At 52.3% G+C, this 17495-nt stretch overlaps 1 protein-coding gene across 1 annotated transcript in view; it reads left to right on the top strand.

Moving 5' to 3' along the window:
• The first annotated feature begins 6150 nt into the window (after positions 1-6150).
• Positions 6151-17495, top strand: part of ZNF536 (zinc finger protein 536) — a 109965-nt gene continuing 98620 nt past the window's right edge. The window contains exon 1 of the mRNA XM_047792229.1: positions 6151-8331. Within this exon, the coding sequence (XP_047648185.1) occupies positions 6162-8331 (2170 nt within the window). The 5' untranslated portion in view covers positions 6151-6161. The remainder of the gene's footprint in view (positions 8332-17495) is intronic.

Below are 17495 nucleotides of genomic sequence, written 5' to 3' on the forward strand. Positions count from 1 at the left end.
TAGCAGCTGGCATTTCTGGTGTCCTGATAGTTTTAAATTTCATTTTGAGTGAAAGATACAATTAGGTCCTCTATGGGAAGAGTTAAGTGAAAACTTTTGTCATTGATATCACAGGAAATCGTCTTGAAGGCAGAAATGCAAAATCAAAATAACCATTAGCTCCATCAAAGGCGGCTGAATGGCTCACTGTACCTGCAATGATGGGGTGATGAGACAGAATGTATTTTGATAATCTGCACATCCAATGGTGGCTTTCATAGGCTGAGAATACCCTTGCCACAAAATGTGAAATTGCACAGCTCAAGAAGGAACCCTCTAGCCTCGGAAGCTTCCAGCTGGGGCCTCTACCTGTGTTCAGAGGTGGGCCTGGCACTTCCACAGCGTGGTGAGCCTGGCCACCAGGACTCAGGCCCGAGCCTGGTTCTCCCTCCATGCGGACAGTCGGATGCAGGGCCCCACTGCCCCACCAGGATCTCAGGCTCAGGAAAGATCAGGACTAGGGGGTGGAATGTGTGGTGTGTCCTTGTTGGAAGGATGGCAGTTCCCAGTGGCCTCTATCCAACCTGGGGGAGGATGTCTGGCTGCCTCTCTGCATTGGTTCCTTCCATCAGTCAGCCAGGAATTTTTTTTGGTGGCGGGGAGTGGCCATGCCCGTGTTGTATAGAAATTCCCAGGCTAGGGGTCAAATAGGAGCTACAGTGGCCAGCCTATGCCACAGCCACAGCAACGTGGGGTCCCAGCTGTATCTGTGACCTGCATCACAGCTCACAGCAACGCTAGATCCTTAACCCACTGAGAGAGGCCAGGGATTGAATCTGCATCCTCAGGGATACCAGTGGGACTCATTTCCACTGCGCCACAGCAGAAACTCCCTGGCCAGGATTTATTGATCTTCCTGCTGTGTTTTGAGCTGGGGCCACGAGCTGAAGGCTCGGTGAGCTCTTGTAGGTGGTGAGTCCTTTGTTTATTTGCTTTTATGTGTGCTAAGGGTTTTCCCACCTGGGTGAGAGGGTTGGATGAGTTATTTTCTAAGCTCCCCAGAAGGTCCCAGGTGCCCAGTTACCTTAAGGCCAGGATCACGGCCCACCCTGTGCTGGCTCTGGGCATTTTTTTTTTTTTTTTTTGGTATGGCTGCACCTGTGGCCTATGAAAGTTCCCAGGCTCGGGGTCAAATTGAAGCTGTAGCTGCTGGCCACAACCACAGCCACAGCCACAGCCACAGCAATGCTTGCTCTGAGCTGCATTTGTTACCTATGCTGCAGCTTGCGACAATGCCGGATCCTTCACCCACTGAGCAAGGCCAGGGATCAAACCTGCATCCTCAGGGATGCTAGCTGGGTTCTGAATCCACTGAGCCACAACGGGAACTCCTCTCCTGGCTTCGTAATGTGGGTCCCTATACCTGCTGGAACACAGGGTAACAGCTCGAGAGCTGGGTCTGGAAGTGAAGGCGGGGGGTGGAGGCGGGATATGTAGGATAAAGGGCTTGCAGGTGTCAGTGGCCATGTAGGGGCAGTGCTGCTGCTCCTGCAGTGTCTGCCCCCTTTGTCAGGACAGGGGCATGTCTTGCGGCAGGAGGCCCTGCCAAGGACACACATTCACTGCAGACCTGGGAAGAGGGAGCAGGGTTCCCAAGGGGAGGCGTTCTCCCTGTGCTTGCCCCCTGAGGCTGGGGGGAGATGGAGGAAGAGCGTCTTTTCAGCAGAATGACAAGCCCCGCAGGCAGCCTCGCCTCCCAGCCCCGTGAGCTCTTCCGGCTGCAGTTGGATCCAATGCTTTAACCTTAGGATAAGTGATCCCTTAATATTCCCAGGAACATCCTGTAAGGAATTCCACTTGGGGAACCGCTGCCCCTCCCCCAACACACACACACACACACACACACACACACACACACACACACACACCCTCTATGCTGCAGCTGTGATGATTTCTTCTCTCTCTAAACTTTGGACTCAGCCCCTTTGGGGCCTTTTCATTGCTTCTGTGTTATTGGTGGCCTTGCCTGCCCTGGCCCCCTGGACTCAGAGGCCCTTGAGGGCAGCGACATAGAAGGCCGGGGCAAGTATTTACAGAATGGCTGAGATACGGGGTAAATGAATTCCGGATGGGTGAAGTGTCAAGGCTGGAAAAATTGGGGCCGACCCAGGTTTTGCGAGTCCCAGGCCGGGCCTGGGGCCAGCTCGTCCTGCCTCGGCTGCTTTGGCCCAGGGACAGCACACCAATTACCTCTTGCTCTTTCCAAGAACTCACACTCCCCTTTCTTGCTCTGAGCCTCGCAGCTGGCACAGGTTATGGCTGACCCATGGCAGGCCTGCACCTGCTCGTGGAGTCGCAGGGTGTCAGGTCTCAGGAAGCATGTGAGAGATCGCCTGGGGCAGCCCTGCCTCGCCGTGGGGCTCTGCACAAGCTTTGCTGGGGCTCTTTCGAGGGGCTGAGGGCAGTAATCCTCAGAGCATCTCCTGGTGAGCTGGCTGGCTCTGCTGAAATTCTGGGTTCTCCCATGGGTCCCAGGATGGGTGAAGTTCTGAAGGGGTTGATTGCTCTCTGTCCCCCAGTGCCGGCTGCTGGGACATCAGTCATGGTCCAAGCCCCAGATGGGCCACCATGGGTCCATATCGTGCAAGAGCTGCTGGGGGGTGAGGCTCTCCCTTGGCCTTTTCTGGACCCCCAGGTTCTGAGTGGGAGCCCAAGACCCTTCTGACTCTGACAGATTCTGATGAGTGGATGGTCAAGGACTTGTGCAGAAGCTGAATTTGAGTCCCACAAAGTTGGGATGAAAGTGGTTCTAGGACAGGCCAGCCTTCTTGTATGGGCTGTATTGACAGGGTCTCTTCACTTATTTATCCATTCAGTTAGGGTGTTCTGAGCCTACGGTGAGCCAGCTCTAGGCCCTGAGGCTTCATCTGTGACCAAGGCAGACAAGACCCTGCCCTCATGGAAGAGAAGCACATCTGTAAAAGGATCAAAAAAGAAACCTTTTGGAGTTCCCGTCATGGCGCAGTGGTTAACGAACCCAACTAGGAACCATGAGGTTGCGGGTTCGATCCCTGGCCTTGCTCAGTGGGTTAAGGATCTGGTGTTGCCGTGAGCTGTGATGTAAGTTGCAGATGCAGCACGGATCCCGTGCTGCTGTGGCTGGGATGTAGGCCGGTGGGCTCCAGCCCCGATTGGACCCCTAGCCTGGGAACCTCTATATGCCACGGGAGCGGCCCAAAAAATGGCAAAAAGACAAAAAAAAAGAGTAAAAAAGAAAGAAACCTTTCCTGGGGGTAAGTGCTGTGGAGAAGGAAGGAAGATGATGGGGGAGAGAGGCTGTGGGGATGCAGTTTTCTGTGAGGTGGTGGACACGGAGGGCTTTGGAGAGAAGGGGATATGTAAGCTGAGATCTGCATGAGGAGTTGGAGTCACCTGTGCCTTTGCATCTTCTCGAACGTTCTATGATCAGCAACGGTACTCGAAGACCAGTTGCTGCAAGAGGGGTACACAAAAGCTTTGTTGACTCTGAAAAAAAAATTTTTTTGAGCATAACACAACCATTCCACATACAAACCTAACTAGAAAACTCCCCGAGTTTGTTAGTTGGCAAGTTGAGCCTTTGCTTGAGCAGCACGAATGGGGGAGGGCGGGGGTCTTCAACCTGAGGCTGTTCATCCAACCTGATTCGCAGTCTAGCTGCATTGCATGTTCAGCCTCCTCTCCCTCCTGCTGAATTGGCGTCAGCTCAGCAGCAGTAACCTGAAAATAGCCCGTCTTCCTGGATTCATGTCTTCTGAGCTGGCCAACTGGGCAGCCTTTGGAAGTGGGCCATCCGTGTTGGCTTTGGACTTTCCAAACTTCCCCAAGAGCTGTTGGGTGGGATTCTGAACACTCCCACGTGGCTTCAGGTCATGATCTGTGTGTGCTCAAGAGAGGAGTCAGTGCAGCTTGGATGGGGCTTGAAGGTGGAGAAATGGCTCTGGACAGGGCCCTTTCAAGCACTAGTCCTGCTCCTGCAACTTCTCACACTGGGCCTGCTCTTCCCTGCTGGTCAGTGGGAGCCATGAGTGCTGGGGCTGGCCACACTTGTCCTTCAGGGCCTGGCACACAGCGGGAACTCAGCAGGTTTGTTGAATGAATGCAAGACTCTCCATGAGAAATGACTCCTTTCTGACCAGGCTCCAAAATGAGCTTTTTTGCCCCTGCCTCTTGTCTGTTTTTTTTTTTTGTTGTTGTTTGTTTGTTTAATGGGAGAGTAGGCTGTCACCAGAGACAAAAATTAAAGATGGAAATTGGAAACATTCTTTTACTGCAAGTGACCCCAGGCATCTATGTGTGTGTGAGTGTGTGTGTATGTGTGTAGTTTTCATGGACAGTTAGCCCTGCACCACGGTTGCAGTTTCTCTCCCTCCTGGAAATAAACAGCATGTCTTTTTTATTTTTTTTTCTCCTCTTTTGCAAGATGGACTCACAGCCTCTGTCCTCTTGCCAAGGAAGTCAGGTCTCCCGTTGGAGACCCTCCATCCCTCTACAGTCTGCCTGGCAGGAAGCCCAGTAGGCAGCAGACCCCACTGGGGCTGAATGTGTTTCCTCTACCGTTGAGCTCTGTCCCCACTGGTCCCCCTGGGGAATTGCTTGGCCCAGGAACCCGTCCTGGCTGGGGTTAAGCGGTACTTCTGGACCACCTGGCTGGCCAACACATCTAAACACTGGGATACAAAGGGGATAGATGTGCAATAACTGTTTCCGTGGCAGGAAACGAATTTGGACTCCTTCGAGGGGAAGACCGATCTGGAACTAGAAGGACTCCAGGCACGGATTCATGGCCTTCCAAAGTTGAGCTCCCTGCGTGCTCTGATATGGAGGGGGCCATTCCCTCTGCCCCACCCCAGAACGGGCTGGTATTAGCTGTTCTGCACAGGCTGGAGAGGGGCAGAGAGGACTATTAAAGACAATTATGCAAACCAGCTTTGAGTGTTAGTGTTTAACAAACAGCTTTGAGTTCTAATTTTCTGCAAAACACATACTGCAGGTACCATTTGTACTCATTACTGTATATTGGGAAAGTTATTAAAAACACTCAAACTTGGTGGAGACTTCCTATGGCATCGTCCCTGGATTTTAATTGGTTTTTATCTGGTTCTATAAAAGATCTCTTTAAGCCCAATCAAAGTCTCTGCCACAGATATGGTGCCAGTTGAAGGATAGGAGAGCCTGCTCTGCGGTGGAAGTCTCTAGCCCCTACCCAAATTCGAACAGTCTCGACAATCCACTAAGATTCCATCATGAGATAATTTATTCTTCTTTTGATGGGCACAGTTTCCAAAGGACCAAATAACAGCGTTTCGTAACATAAGGGTTAAATCTTAATCTCTGAGGTTTGCAAAGCCGCTACTCGCAGTCTCCTTAAAATTTAATATACCTCGTTAATGCTTCCTTGCAAACACTGAAGGATTTTTATGATTATAATCATGTGTTACAGCACCTAGTACTGTTTCTAAGCAGCATACTAATCAGCTTAATGAGATATTACTGCACTTTTTGTTGACTAAAGCAAAATCCCTTTTATTGTTCTAAAGCCTGTCCTTTACTTTATTTTTTCCCAAAACATTATCTTGTTTTATTATGTACCAGTAAATATCGTGCCATTGGGTTAGTTTTTTTTTTTTTTCGCCAAATCATAAAATAATCTCTTTCATTTCAGACTGGCAAATGTATCGAATATAGTAACCAGAAACACAAGTTCCAAGTGAGTCTGTTTGGTCTTGCCATTTGAAAGGCCACTCTCTGCTCTGTGGCAAACTTTGAACTAAACCAACAGGTGCAGGTGCTCCATGGGGGGAGAGGAGGAAAAGTTTAACACGTAGACCCTTGATTTGTTATGAGGTGTTGAAAGTGGTAAAACATTAATAATTTAAATGTGAATGAATAATTGCCGTCTGTAAATAGAAAATACAAGGAAGACGATCTATCGCCAAAACAAATTGGAGGAGCAATGCCATATTGCATAATTGGCATTTAATAATTCATTTTTTTATTATTGTTTTTGACTATAATTCCTTAGCATTATTATGTGTAGGTAAGGCATGAAATGCAAATTCCCCACCAGCTGATGCTGTTGATTCACTGCGCGCCGCGGTCGGTACCTGGCACCGATCTGAACTCTCTCTTTATTTTCAGGAATGGAAGAAGCCAGTCTGTGCCTTGGAGTGTCCTCGGCGGCGCCGGAAGCTGAGCCCCATCTGAGCGGCCCCGTCCTCAACGGCCAGTATGCCATGAGTCAGAAGTTGCACCAAATCACCTCCCAGCTCAGCCATGCCTTCCCTGAGCTCCATCCGCGGCCCAACTCTGAGGAGAAGACCCCCGCGCCCCTCGACGAGAAGGCCCATGTGCCCATGAGCGGCCAGCCCATGGGCAGTCAGATGGCGCTCCTGGCCAACCAGCTGGGCCGGGACGTGGACACCAGCCTCAACGGGAGGGTGGACCTGCAGCAGTTCCTCAACGGGCAGAACCTGGGCATCATGTCCCAGATGAGCGACATCGAGGACGACGCCCGCAAAAACCGCAAGTACCCGTGCCCGCTGTGCGGCAAGCGTTTCCGCTTCAACAGCATCCTCTCCCTGCACATGCGCACTCACACCGGCGAGAAGCCCTTCAAGTGCCCGTACTGTGACCACCGGGCGGCGCAAAAGGGGAACCTCAAGATTCACCTGCGGACCCACAAGCTGGGCAACCTGGGGAAGGGGCGCGGGCGCGTGCGCGAGGAGAACCGCCTGCTGCACGAGCTGGAGGAGCGGGCCATCCTGCGGGACAAGCAGATGAAGAGCAGCCTGCTGCAGCCCCGGCCCGACCTGAAGCCCCTGCCACACGCCCAGCAGGCCCCGCTGGCCGCCTGCAACCTGGCCCTGCCCGCCAATCACAGCGTGTCGGACGTGGCCAACCCAGTGCCCTCGCCCAAGCCGGCCAGCGTGCAGGAGGAGGCGGTGGCCCCAGCCGCTGGCTTCCGCTGCACCTTCTGCAAGGGCAAGTTCAAGAAGCGGGAGGAGCTGGATCGCCACATCCGCATCCTGCACAAGCCCTACAAGTGCACGCTGTGCGACTTCGCGGCCTCGCAGGAGGAGGAGCTCATCAGCCACGTGGAGAAGGCCCACATCACGGCCGAGTCGGCCCAGGGCCAGGGCCCCAACGGCGGCGGGGAGCAGTCAGCCAACGAGTTCCGCTGCGAGGTGTGCGGGCAGGTGTTCAGCCAGGCGTGGTTCCTAAAGGGCCACATGCGGAAGCACAAGGACTCCTTCGAGCACTGCTGCCAGATCTGCGGCCGGCGCTTCAAAGAGCCCTGGTTCCTGAAGAACCACATGAAGGTCCACCTCAACAAGCTGTCGGTGAAGAACAAGTCCCCCAGCGACCCCGAGGTGCCTGTGCCCATGGGCGGCATGTCCCAGGAGGCCCACGCCAACCTGTACTCCAGGTACCTCTCCTGCCTGCAGAGCGGCTTCATGGCCGCAGACAAAGCCAGCCTGAGCGAGCCCAGCCAGCTCTATGGCAAAGGCGATTTGCCCATGAAAGAGAAGGAGGTGGTGGGGAAGCTGCTGTCCCCCATCTCCAGCATGGCCCACAGCGTCCCCGAGGGCGACAAGCACTCCCTCCTGGGCTGCCTCAACCTCGTGCCGCCGCTGAAATCCAGCTGCATCGAGCGGTTGCAGGCGGCTGCCAAAGCCGCCGAGATGGACCCCGTGAACAGCTACCAGGCTTGGCAGCTCATGGCCAGGGGCATGGCCATGGAACACGGCTTCTTGTCTAAAGAGCACCAGCTACAGCGCAACCACGAAGACACTTTGGCAAACGCTGGAGTTCTGTTTGATAAGGAGAAGCGGGAGTACGTGTTAGTGGGAGCAGATGGCTCCAAGCAGAAAATGCCTGCTGATTTGGTTCACAGCACTAAAGTGGGCAATCAGAGGGACCTGCCAAATAAGCTCGACCCTTTAGAAGGCAGTCGGGATTTTTTGTCCCACGGGCTGAACCAAGCTCTCGAGTACAACCTGCAGGGTCCCGGGAGCCTGAAGGAGAAGCCCACCGAGTGCCCGGACTGCGGCCGGGTGTTCCGCACCTACCACCAGGTGGTCGTGCATTCCCGTGTCCATAAGCGGGACCGCAAGGGCGATGAGGACGGGCTGCACGCGGGTCCCGATGAGCGGCGCGGCTCGGGCAGCGACCAGGAGTCCCAGTCCGTGAGCCGCTCCACCACGCCCGGCTCCTCCAATGTGACCGAGGAGAGCGGGGTCGGAGGTGGGCTCTCCCAGCCCGGGAGTGCCCAGGAGGACAGCCCACACCCCTCCTCGCCGTCCTCCTCAGGTAGGTTGCGAAGGGGAGATGGGAGGGGCAGCAGCTGGTGCAAGGGCCCTCCCCGCCCCCTGCCTGCTTCTGCGTTGGCCTCGGTGGGGAAGGGCCCTCGCTGCCCTTGAGAGTCAGCTCCAAGGTCACGGTAGCATGGTGGGGTATGTGCACCTTGCTCGTCTGCCCTGCCTCAAAGGCAGGCTGTTCTTGCAACCCTTTGACCTTCCCTCGGACACTGGCCCCTAAGTTGACCCTCCTTTCGTGGTAGAGATGGCCAGCTGGTACGTTTGCCAGCAGGCATAGCCTACCCTCTCCCCTGCGAATGCCTAGCCGCATTCCATGTCCCGGCCCTTGTCCGCCATCGCCTCTGGAACCTGGGAGCTGCTGTGTGGCTCCATCCATGGACGTGACTGTGTAATTCAGACCCTCACCGTCTATCCCCCTAAGCGTCTGCCCGTAATTCTCTTATTTGGGCCCCTCATTGCCTCTCCCTGGACCAGGCCTGCCTCCGATCCCCTTCCAAAAGTACAGCTTGGCTCATCTGTCAGGTGCCTCTAACTGAAGAACCGCACCATTCTCTTCCGATGGTTTGGAAAAGCACAGGGGTTTGAAACACAGATGCGCGCCTTCATGTCTTAAATTGGACTGTGTTACACGGGCGATACAGCTTTGGGGTCTAAAATAGCAAAGCAGAAAATCTGTCATCAAAATGTCTGTGAAATGCTGAAGCTTCCTGGCCCGGTTTGGGGGGGAAAAAAAACGAAAAAAAAAGAAAAAACCCCACTAGCCAAAGACAGCTAAATTAAAATCACTACCTAACAGCAGGTAAGCTTGTTGCCTCTATCCATATTTCCAAAGCCCCTTACTAATGGATAGTAAATTGAAAGTTATATCTCTAGCCCTTTATAAAGAAAGCATCTCGCTAATACTGTAATCATTCTGCAGCCTAACAACAGAGGAAATCATGCCATAACAAATACCCTGTTACTAATGGCAACATTGATTTCTGCAATCAGCCATTAAGTCTAGAAAATGAAAGACAGTTTGAGGCACCTCAAGGCACTGCACTGCCCACTGCTAAAGATGTGGCAGCACGCTGTTGAGGGTCATTTTTAAAAAGTTTTTTTTTTTCTCCCTTTTTCTTTGTCTTTTTTTCCCCCTTCTCACTTTTGATAAATATTTCAGGATGGGAGGCACGTCACTGCGACCCTTATTAAGTAGATGCCACTTGAGTTTTGTTGTTCTTGTCATGCTTCTGTAGACCCTTCTTCTAGGACGAAATTAGTGCTAAAATAAAGTGTGAGTCTGCCGGCTTATTGCAAACCAGTGAAGAATTGTTAAGACACATAAATCTGCACTGCACATTCCAGAGATTCCGATAGCACTTAATGCCGCTGCTTAAATACCCATGAAACACACTGTCTACTCCTGGAGTCCTAGCCTCGTTTGCGATTCCCTTCTGGTGAGACACTCTGGGAGAGCCTAACAGGGAAACTCTGGTGCCATGGAGGGGAGGGGGTAGGCCACCCTGCCTGGAGGGACCACCACCCAAAACTTGAAAGGGAAGGGTTTTCCAGTGTCCCCGCCTGACGGGTGGTGATGCTGAGATGGATTTTTGTGCCTGGAGGCAGCAAAGGGCCGGGCATCCCACTGGTGCCACTGTCGCGGGGGGGGGGGGGGGGGGGGGCTATTTCCAGCCTCCCGTGAGTAGTGAGTAGGTCCCCTCTCCTGGGGAGTGTCATCTCACGGTTTGGGGGCTTTGGGGACATTTCAGGGCCAGAAAGCGGAGCAGCGCAGACTGGCTCTCCTAAGTTTTTGGAGTGACGTGGAATGAGCACTGACAGATTTTCATTCCTCTCCCAGCCCTGCTGAAATGGAAAGGTCTCAGCAGAATATTCCGACACCAAATGTTCGGCTCTATTAATGACGTGTTTACCGTGTTTTTCTCACCTTCTGGCCAAGTGATAGCCTCATGCTATTCCTATCTCTGTTGTTTCCATCTCTAAATACTCTGTTGGAAAAAAAAAAAAAAAAGCCCATTTTGCTTACAAGAACCAACCGGGCCTGGGACTCAAATGGGAATTACCCTTGAGTTGTGGTTATCGTCTCACTTTTATTTCCCTCATTGAAGTATCGTACCGTTGTGAATACTGATTCTTTCATTTCTGGTTGACTTCTTTGTTTTCTTCATATTCAAATGAGACCCTTTCATAATTTTCTGACTAAGTAGGGAAATTGATGGCATAGGAATAAGCAGCCCACATCAGCTGCACGCCTGGGCCATTCAGGTTTCCCTGGGATTAGGACTCTTAACCAAATCGGGTTAGTCTTCCCTCTTATTTCTAACAAGTGTGACTTGTGTAAAGTGTGATTAAAATACGCATTTAAATAAAAATCACGACACAATAGGTATTTTATTATTACCTGTTAGAGAGAAACCTGCAAGGTGAAGGGGAGGGGCAAAAAAAAAAAAGAATCTTTAAGCCCTTAAGTAAAGAAAGAAGTCCTTATTAAGGCCTCTATTAAGAAATAACTGCAAAACACGGTTTTACAAATTTCTCAGACTGCAGAACAATGTTGCAAAACTTAATTTGCATCCCTCGCTTCTTTTTGTGTTGAAAACTGGGTCAGTAGGGCCTGAGAAACTATTTTTTCAGATCGTAACCAATGAATTCTTCTTTATAAATCGCTGCTCTTAACATGATAGTCGTTCTGAATTCATCATAAAAAACCTTTTTACCGAGAGCCTCTTAGAACAGATCTCCAGAAGAAGGCTTACAATGAGTGGCAGAGACGTCCTTTGTTATCAGATGTAATTCTCTGCAAAGGAGGATTGGAACGGAGTGGCTGTTTAAAAATGTCTTGCTCAGACCGAGACGAAGAAGGGGTCAAGTTTGCAATCAAACAGTTATTGCCGAGATGGGCGACTGTCACTGGCTGGGCTAATGTGGGATGCAGCTGTTTGTTATGTGAGCAAAAGAATGTTTGAATCAGTGAACATGTGAAAATGATTCCAGTGAACCAGAAAATGTGTTTGTTCTCTGGCTCTCCAAACTGCTGAGAACCAAGCTTAAGATCAACTGTGAAAACTAGGACCTTTGACAAATTGAGGGGTCATAGTTTCTAACAGAAAACGGACCAAACCAGTCGCACAGATCACTTCCCCATCTTTCCCCTTTGTCTTATTTGTGTCCTTGCTGTGGATTGGACGTACCGATAGTTTCACCCCACCGTCGGTGTCATTCCTGCCTCCGTGCATGGTGCAGAGGGACTCGGGTTGGAAAGCAGCAGCTTAGACATTGGACTCTTTTATGACATTTAGAAAAGCGGGGCGGCGCCTTTGATGCGCCCTCATTTCTGGCTCGCCTGCAAACCCTCTGATGGCATTAATCTCTGCATCGTTCCCTAAAACCCCGTCTAAGACTATGCTCGGATGCCAGCTTTACCCTGAGTCAGAAGGCGACCAAAGTTCTGTCTCTTTAGGTCTTGCTTTGGAAATCCCGCTCAGAATAATTCAAACTTAATGTACTAAGAAACGATACTGTTCATTATATCCAGCAGGGCCGTTACCTTCTGCCTCCCCCATAATTTTGGAGAGGGGCTAATTGAAGTGTTGATGGTGGGAAAGGGGTAATTGAATGCGCTGACCCTCTGTTCATTAAATAAAGTCGGCGAAGTTCCGTGGATCAATGGAAAGCCAGCAAGAGATGCAAAGATGAAAATATTGTTAACCCCTGCTACTTCTGGTATGATATTTTGAGATGGACAAGGATTATTTGATCAGCTGGCCTAGAAGCCTTGCGGGGTCTTCTTTTGTTGCCTGAGCCACATTCCTGAAATGCTGGGTCTCCAGTCCTCTGCTGGCCCATTGACCGCAGCATCAAAGGCCTTTATCCAGGGCTCCCTTGCATTTACATCGGGTGTATAGTGATATGATAGATTTTCTTTCTTTTCCACCTCTTTTTCTCCTGTGGCTCCTCCTCCCCGCCCCCATGCGTGATAACCACTGCCTGCTCCACGCAAACAAATCCGGGCACCCAAAAGAAGGGAAAAAAAAAAAAAGAAAAAGAGAAAGAAAAAAATTTAAGTCTGAGGATTAAGATCTTCTCTTTTTTTTCTTTTTTCTTTTTTTCTTTTTTTTTTTTTTTGCTTGTGCATTCCAATTGTTCTTAAAATATTTGGCAATGTCAATTAGTAACTGAGCAGAGTTAGCTGATGAACACAATTTTCCAGTAGACTGAGCACCCTATTGTTGCCGAGCGAACAGCAGATTTCTGAGGTCATTATCATTCGCTGGTTGCTTGGCCCAGCTGCTTCCTGCTGCAAAAGCCAAACTTTATACTGGAGCTCGGGGATGGCATGCAGCAACAGGGGGCTGGGAGGGGGAGAGGGGAGCTGGCTGCAGAGCCGAAGACAGTCATTATCAGCAGAGGAAACAGAAAGTAAAAGTTTCCAGGCCATTCCAGGAAAACTCCCCTATCAGGCTTCTCCCTCCCAGCACCTTCCACCTCCAGGCGGGGGAATTAAAAGGAGCCGGGACGCCCCCCTGGGCATTGTAGCCACTAATCTCTTTGCTGAGCAGAACTTTGGAAAACAATAATCCCATTTACAGATTTGCTTCAAAATTGTTACCCCAATCTAAGGCATGTGAGTGATTTCCTCCTAGAGAGACCCCTCCATTTTTATTAAAAACAGAAAAAAGGAAAGGAAAACAAGTCATTTCTTTAAAGCTGCAATTAGTGACTTGAAATTAGTAAACTTGGGGATGACAAACAGGGAACATTATTTCATTTGCCAGAGGGACCTTTGGAAAGTCTGACATTCCTGTAAAATCAAATTTAGCCTGGAAGGCTCCCCCTGCCTGCCCACTCCAGCTTCCTTTTTTTTTCCCCGCCCACCCCCTCCCTCCCCAGCCTTTAATTTGGGAGCTGGTTCAGTGAGATGAAAAGCTGCACTTTTTTAAAGCTCAGCTGTTAAAACCGAGCGCCATATGCAGCCTTTCCGTCCCAACGTGGAAGTGTGTGCAGGCGGCCGCCGTGTTTGCGGAGATTTACGGAGGGTCGGCTGTGTGTGCCGAAGCTGTGCCCCAGGCAGATGCTGGTGGGGCCCTGAGTCCCGGGAGCTGGCCCCGCCTGGACTAACAGGCTGGCCAGACTCGGACTGGCTCCCAGGGAGAGTCCGATGGGCCAAACAAAGGTCAGGGGTCCAGGGGAGCTTGCTCTGGTCTCTCACCTTTCTGCTGGGTCCCGGGGGGTGGTCTGCCCACTGGGCCTGGTGCTGGAGCTGCTGGAGCTGGGGTTCAGAGGCCCTCAGATGCTGATTCACCTCGCCTTCCTCCTGCCCTGGGGGCCAGACGCCTGACAGCAGCTCCTTTTTAGAAACTTCCCATCACACCATCCGTACCCTTTGATTTGTCTGGTGCCTGGGAACATGCAATACCACTCTAGGGCCCCGGCTGTCTCTCTCACCCTTTTGCGCGGAGCTGTAAATCCCACTTCTGCGGGGCTGCCCACGGCGCTGTCACTTAGCATCTCAGAAAGAGAGGAATCGTACCGGTTCTAAAAGTCTTCAGATTGGGAGTGTGATATAAGAGATGTGTGACCTGAGATCCCAGAAGCCAAGCCTTTTTCCTCTACATCCATTCCCATGAATTCCCAGAGTCCCAGGACACTGTCTTCTGTCCCAGGGATTGACTCCTGCCGCAGGTCCCTCGAGTCCTGCCTTGGCTGAGCCCCACGGCCTCACTCTGCCCACCTCAGGACAAGCACCGCATCATCAGTGTCCCCCTCGGTGCTCCGAGGGTCACTGCGCTCCTGGCCTGAGAGCTTGGGGAGCCTGGGGTGCCCGCAGGGCCACTTCCTCTGTCTGCATGTTAATAGGAGGAATGGAAACATCCATTAAAATCTAAATTTACTCGTACTAGGAAAAACACAGATTCCCTAAGGACAGGTTACAATGAGGCAAAGAATTAAGCAGTGCGTTTTCAAAATGGAGCATGATGCCTTAGTGGCATGATTGCTGTGAACTGGAATATGGGAGATTCCGGGCTCAGGTCCCGGCCAGCGCGTGGGGTGTGTTTGCTTTGCCGATGACCCTAGTGTGGCCTCTGCTTGCTGGTGTGGCCAAACGTGGGTATCATCAGCTCCCAGGAGCCACCTTTCACCCACCCACGTTCTTGCTGTACCTTCAGATACCTGGGAGCGCAGGTCCCAATGGGAGCGCAGATCCCCATGGGTCCGCAGGGCCAGCAGCCGCTCCTGCAGAGTGGGGACAGCCTCTGTCTTGGGGGGCGTCTGGGGTCCGCCTGTTCACCACATCCCTTCTCCACCTGGCTGCGCATGTTTCTTGGGCACGAAGCTCTGTGCTCTGCTTCTAAGAAGCACACTCCTGAGAGGGTAAAGCAGGAATGTCTCCTGCTTCACACCTCCGCCTTGCCGAGGTCTGCCCTCCTGTGAGAGAAGGTTCTGGTAGGTGGCTCTGATGTTTCAGAGGGATGGAGGCAGGGACAAGCTTCAACAAGACTCCTGTTTTACTGATCCTCAAGCATCCCCTGGATGGGAGGGGGAGACCGCTGGGGTACCAGGGATGTGAGATGGAGAGCAGAGGGAGACCTGGGAGGGCCCGGGTTGGAAGCCCTTGGCAGCGTCCTGAGCCTGTGAGGTCGGAAGAGGAGGGAGCCTAAACTCCCCTCACTGTCGCACTGTTTTGGAGCGTTGATGGTAGGGGTGGAGAAACACCTGCAGAGATCTGGAGATTGAATTTGTGCAAACATCCCAAATTCGTGATGATTGGGCTGGAACCTTTGCCATCTGCGACCTGTGGGCCTCCTCGCTGCCCTTCTGGGTTCCTCACCTCCCTCTCCTCCGTCGGCATCCTACAGCGCCTCCCCCTCCCGCCCTGCGCGGACCTGGCTGTCGCGCTGAGGAAGGAGGCGGCTGGCATGCTGGCACGCAGAGGAAATGGGGATCTCCCAGTGGGGTGCAGGGCAGGTGGTGGGGGGCTCTCCGTTGTCCCCAGGAAGCAAGCGTCGCAGCAGCTGAGAAGAGCCCGTGGATCCCCCTTGCCTTTTCCTGGCAGGACAGGGCGACGGCAACATTTACTTAAGCTGTGGAGCTTGGCACTGCTGCAGCCAGGCGCCATCTGGAAAGCCCTTCTCAGAAAGCCGTGGACCCTCCCGAAAGAGCGCAGGGGAGCAGGGCTTGGTCAGGGCTTTGGGGCTTTTTTCTTGGACCGAACCTGAGCCGCAAGGCACCTGCGCAGGGGTCGGGGTCCCCTGGGAGCCACATTGCTAACGTAGGTCCTCCCTGGGGTTCACGTGGCTTTTCTCGCTGCTGGCGGAATTCAGAGCCAGATCTGGTGTAGCTGTTCTTTGTCAGGAGTGCCCCCGGTTTCCTGGGGCTCTATTGTCATTTATTTATCTCGTATTGCATTTTGCTTCCTGTTTTCACCCTAAGTCCTGGTCTGTCGTGGGTGCAGAGGTACGGAGCCCGCCGAGACTGCCCTGGTTATTTACCGAGACAACCCTGCAACCACAGGGCTTGTCACCATGATGCGAGACATGAATAGGGGGCCTCTAAAATGGGCTGCGGAGGCAGGATGGAGAACTGGGCGGCTTGGCTTCTGACGAAACGGGGCCCACTAAGCACGGAGCTTTGCCGTGATCCTCTCTCTGCACCACATCTTCAAAACCAGCAGAGCTTCCCAAACATTGCAGGTCTGAGCACTCCCTGCAGCTACCTGATGGGTGGGCCAAGGCCTGAAGGAAGCCGTGTGCTGGCAGGGGTACCCGGGGAACAGAGTTCACGTGCCCGGGTCTGTTTTCTTTTCCCACCCCCAGGGGAAAATCGTGCAGGCCTGGCTTCCAGTGGGACCCACCTCTTGGTTGCTGTGAGCCTTGGGGTTTTTGTGTGACATGTGCCATGTGTCTGGGAGACGTGAGAGGCACAGCACAAGCTGACTCCTTGGCTGGGCCGCCCGCTGTGCTGCATGGGGCTCCGGCACTCCTCTTGGGGGTGCCCAGCCAGGTGCTGGCTGGAGGAAGAGGGTGGTGGGTGGGCTTGGCTTTCGAGGCCTTGTCACTGGCTTTCCAAGGGTGGGGTCCTGTTGCAGCTTTTCCTGGGAGGCAGGGCATGCCCCGGGGGAGACAGTGATGTTTTCCTCTGGGCTTTGGGTGCACAGGACCCCGCAGAGGGTCCGCTTCTCCCCCCTCCCTGGGAGGCGCCTCGCTGAGCTGGAAATTCGATGACCACCGACCTCTCTCTTGTGGTTTGACCTCGGTTCCAAAGCCATTTGATGTACGCAGAAACCAGGCTCCCCCGGTGGTGCTCTCTTCGCTTCATTACAGTAATGTCCCGAAACTCTTAACTCAGGGGCTGTCATCGTGGGTTTTGGACACCCTCCGTTGTCTTCAATCATCTTGAGAGGCATTTTGGAAAATGTCCAACTTGCTTATGTTTAGTTCCACGTAAAATGCGTGCAGGGGTTGCTTCCTTGAAGCAAGACATGTTTCTCTTTATTGCTAAATATATTCTGTTCCATTTGCTGCTAAACTAGGTATTTTGAGAGGTTTTTTTTTTAAGTAATGTGCCCTGAAAAATGGAAGGGATCCTTCAGCCAAGCTGCTGTGTGATATAAAATAATCCCGGGGATGGGGGGGGGGAGCTGAGGGGGAGCGGGGCTTGGCAGGATGGGTCCATTCCCAGCTGGGGCCTGACCCCCTCTGAAGGGTCCTGTACATGTGACCTCAAACCCCTTCCACTTGGTCTCCTCCTAGAGGGGCACGTGCTGGCTTCTTTGTTGCTATTTTTGTTGTTTAGTGATGTCGTTAAAAATACTTCTGGCTTAAAGTAATTCCTGTGCACCTCGGACATTGAGAAACTACACATATCGACCAATAAAAGTACTTGTAACATAGAGGTTCCCCCACCATGCAGAGACGACCACGTGAACATTCTCAAACATCCCTCCTGAGGACTTTTTGTGCACTGAAGGAGGAATTTAACAAAATAAGAATCACGCCGCACACGCTTCTTTATGATACAGTTTTTACTTAGATATGTGTCACGTTACTTGTTGCCATTTGACTATTCAACACAAGGATGGACAACCTTTTCTGTAAAAGGCCAGATAATGCATATTTCAGGCATTACAGGCCACGTGGGCTCTTTGGTAACTCCTTGGTT

This window comes from Phacochoerus africanus, chromosome 8 (assembly GCF_016906955.1).
Source record: "Phacochoerus africanus isolate WHEZ1 chromosome 8, ROS_Pafr_v1, whole genome shotgun sequence".
Classification (NCBI taxonomy): Eukaryota; Metazoa; Chordata; class Mammalia; order Artiodactyla; family Suidae; genus Phacochoerus; species Phacochoerus africanus.